At 52.6% G+C, this 2,964-nt stretch overlaps 1 protein-coding gene across 1 annotated transcript; it reads right to left on the bottom strand.

The window, feature by feature from the left end:
* Nucleotides 1-534: 534 nt before the first annotated feature.
* LOC122026586 (G-type lectin S-receptor-like serine/threonine-protein kinase At5g35370) lies at nt 535-2,040 on the bottom strand. The gene has a single exon (XM_042585323.1). It carries the CDS (start codon nt 2,038-2,040, stop codon nt 535-537), a length of 1,506 nt encoding a protein of 501 aa, XP_042441257.1.
* Between the last annotated feature and the right edge of the window lie 924 nt (nt 2,041-2,964).

The following is a 2,964-nucleotide window of genomic DNA, read 5'->3' as shown; positions in this document are numbered from 1 at the left end:
TATTTGAAAAGATGCTGATGTTCAAACTTTCAAGAGACAGGAGGATCTATTGAACTTAAGGAATGGGAATTGCCATCAATATTCATCAAAAAAATGGAAGAAGATTGTTGAACATGGCCAATAAATATGTTGAGGCAATCACCATCCAAAACCTCAATATTTAAATCTAAGAGCCTCTCTCAATCGACACGCATCGATATTAACTGCAGTAAACGTCCAATCAAAAAGCTAATTGCTTTATGTTAATCTTTTTTTCCTTTGTTTTAGGGTAAAAGGAAGCAACAACAGGGATAAAAGAGAGAGGCTACTTAGCTCAGGCCTGCGTCGAGCTCGGAGAGAACCTTCATCTGCAGATCCATATCCGAGAGAGCACCGGTGGATGACAACGTTGTCGGAGCCTCGTAGGAGCCTCCATTGTGCCTCCGTACAAGGCCCCCGACGGTTTGGGGGGAGAATAAGAGACAATTTCATAGTGCTTATTATTTTATTAATCTCTAGAGATTTAAAGGATAAAAACACACATTGATCTTAATTTTAAACGTTGACCTGGGCCTCTGCTTTCTCGGCCCAGACACCTCCGGAGAGCAGCGGCGGCGACGCCGATGACCCCGGACTCGTGCTGGTGGCCGACCCCTCTCGACTCAGGTGCGATCCCTCTGTCCCGCCTCCGCAAAGCCTCAAATACTGCAGCGACCTCGGCCGTGGCTCGCCGACCGGCACTGTCCCCTCCAGCATTGCCGCTACTGTCGTCATTCTCGGCCGGCTCCCCGGCTCCTTGTGCAGGCAGCACAGAGCCACCTTGACGATCCTTTCCAGCTCGTCCCAGTTCACCTTCCCCTCCAGTCTCGGGTCCGCCAACTCCTCGTACCTACCCCGCTTGTGCATCTCGAACGCCAACATCGGGAAGTACGGCAACGAGGAGCCGGTCAACTCTGGGTCTCTTTCGTCGACCCGATTTTTACGGCCCCGCACGATCTCCAGCAGCACCATCCCGAAGCTGTACACGTCGGTCTTGTCGGAGATGGCGGTGTTGGTGAGCCACTCCGGCGCGAGGTAGCCGAGCGTCCCCCGCATAATGGCGAAGAGTCCGGACTGCTCCGGGTTCATCAGCTTGGCCAGTCCGAAGTCCGCAATCTTGACCTGGCTGTGATCGTCGATCAGGATGTTCTCCGGCTTCACGTCGCAGTGGATGATCCTGTGCTCGCATCCGGCGTGGAGGTAGGCGAGCCCGCGCGCGGCTCCCACCGCGATGTCGAGCCGTTGCTTCCACTCGAGGACGGCCAGGCCGGAGCTACGGCCAAAGAGCGCGCGGTCAAGGGAACCACGGTTCATGTACTCGTAGACCAACAACCGCTTGCGGCTCTCCGCGCAAAAGCCACGGAGGCGGACGAGGTTGACGTGGTGGGTGTTGCCGATGACGGCAATCTCGGTGCAGAATTCCCTCTGCCCTTGCTGCGTGCTGCCGGCATTGATCTGCTTCACGGCGACGAGGGACTTGTCCGGGAATTGACCCATGTAAACGCATCCGAATCCTCCGGAGCCGATTAGCGTCTGGAAATTGTTGGTGGCCTCTTCGAGCTCGGCGTAGGTATACCGGGTGGGCAGGCCGGGGATCGCAATCTGTTCCTCATTATCCTCCTGCCCTCTGGAGACTGATATGGTCCGCGTCTCATCTCTTATCCTGAGCTTGTTCCTCCTCCACCTTGCAAAGAAGACTATGATGACAATCGAGATCACCAGCAGAGTCGTTGCGGTGGCTGGTACTAAGACGATGACCAAACGGGTGGGAGAGGATTCAGAGGAAGGCGGTGATGTCCGGCCAAATATCTTGGCATAGACGACGAGTGTGTTGAGCGTCTCATCGGTAAATAGGGAGCCGATTCGGTGCTGAAGTAAATAACACGAAGACGCATAGTAGAGGTAGCCAAGACAAGAGCAATTGGCGGAACAGAGATCTTTGCAAGTCGAGATGTTCGTTCCGAAAATGTTTGGTGCGGAGAATTTAATCCCGAAGTAGCCAATTCGGCTTCCCAAGCTCATAAATGACGGCGGTGATCCAGCGTCGCCATCGTCAGTGCATGCGGAAGTTGGAGACGGAGCGTGCGTCGGAGGAGATCGACCAGTAGAGTTGCGAGGTCGGGGCCCACAGCACCCACTGCAGCACGGCGGGAAGAGACGGGGAGTAGCTGGTTAGGAAGGAGCGTATCTGTCGGGTAATCGAAGGATGACCAAAGAGAAGTGTTGGTGGCATCGAGGAGACGGAGCTCGCCTGAGGGGAGCAGCTGGAGGGCGGCGGCGGCGGCTGAAAGGCGTGTTGTCGACCAGGCGGGCGAGCGATTGGCAAAGGAGAGGGCGAGGCCGGACGCCGTGAGGGAGAGAGTGGAGGATGAGGACACAGGGGCGGCAGGGTTGGCGGTCCAAACGAGAGGGTGGGGAGGACGACGACATAGTATCGAGAGTCCTGGCCGCCAGCGTTCTTGAAGGCCACTGAGAAGGCGGAGGTCGAGAGGAAGACACCAGAACTGACGGTGAAGTTAAAATATGCAGCGTAAAAGTTGGGGTAGAGGAATTCGGTGGCGACGTCTCCGGCCAAGGAGTGGAAGAGAAGGAAGAAGAGGAAGGAGAGGAGCCAGAGAGTGGAAGGGGAGATAGACGCCATGAAAAAAAAACTGATGGCTACAGTTGGAGAAGAAGATAGATGGCTAGAGGTGAAAGATGATGGCTACAGTCGGAGAAGAAGGGAAAGCCAGTCCAAGGTTTGAATCCTTGAAATCAAAGGAATGCCAATTGCTTGCATCAATAAAACAGAGGACCGTACTTGTTTGTTGTTAGAAAAAAAAATGATTAATTACATACACAATATTATTCATTTTAAATAATAATAATTTAATTTATGTAAATACAATTGAAATTGTATTTATTTAATAAAATTAAAATACATTTATTTAAAATTAAAATAAATAA

Source organism: Zingiber officinale, chromosome 10A (genome assembly GCF_018446385.1).
Source record: "Zingiber officinale cultivar Zhangliang chromosome 10A, Zo_v1.1, whole genome shotgun sequence".
In the NCBI taxonomy this organism is placed as follows: domain Eukaryota; kingdom Viridiplantae; phylum Streptophyta; class Magnoliopsida; order Zingiberales; family Zingiberaceae; genus Zingiber; species Zingiber officinale.
This window is presented reverse-complemented; position numbering and strand designations above follow the sequence as displayed.

Bases quoted from the DNA above. Each gene is read 5' to 3' on its own strand.
- LOC122026586 (XM_042585323.1), bottom strand. From the start codon at position 2,040: ATGAGCTTGGGAAGCCGAATTGGCTACTTCGGGATTAAATTCTCCGCA.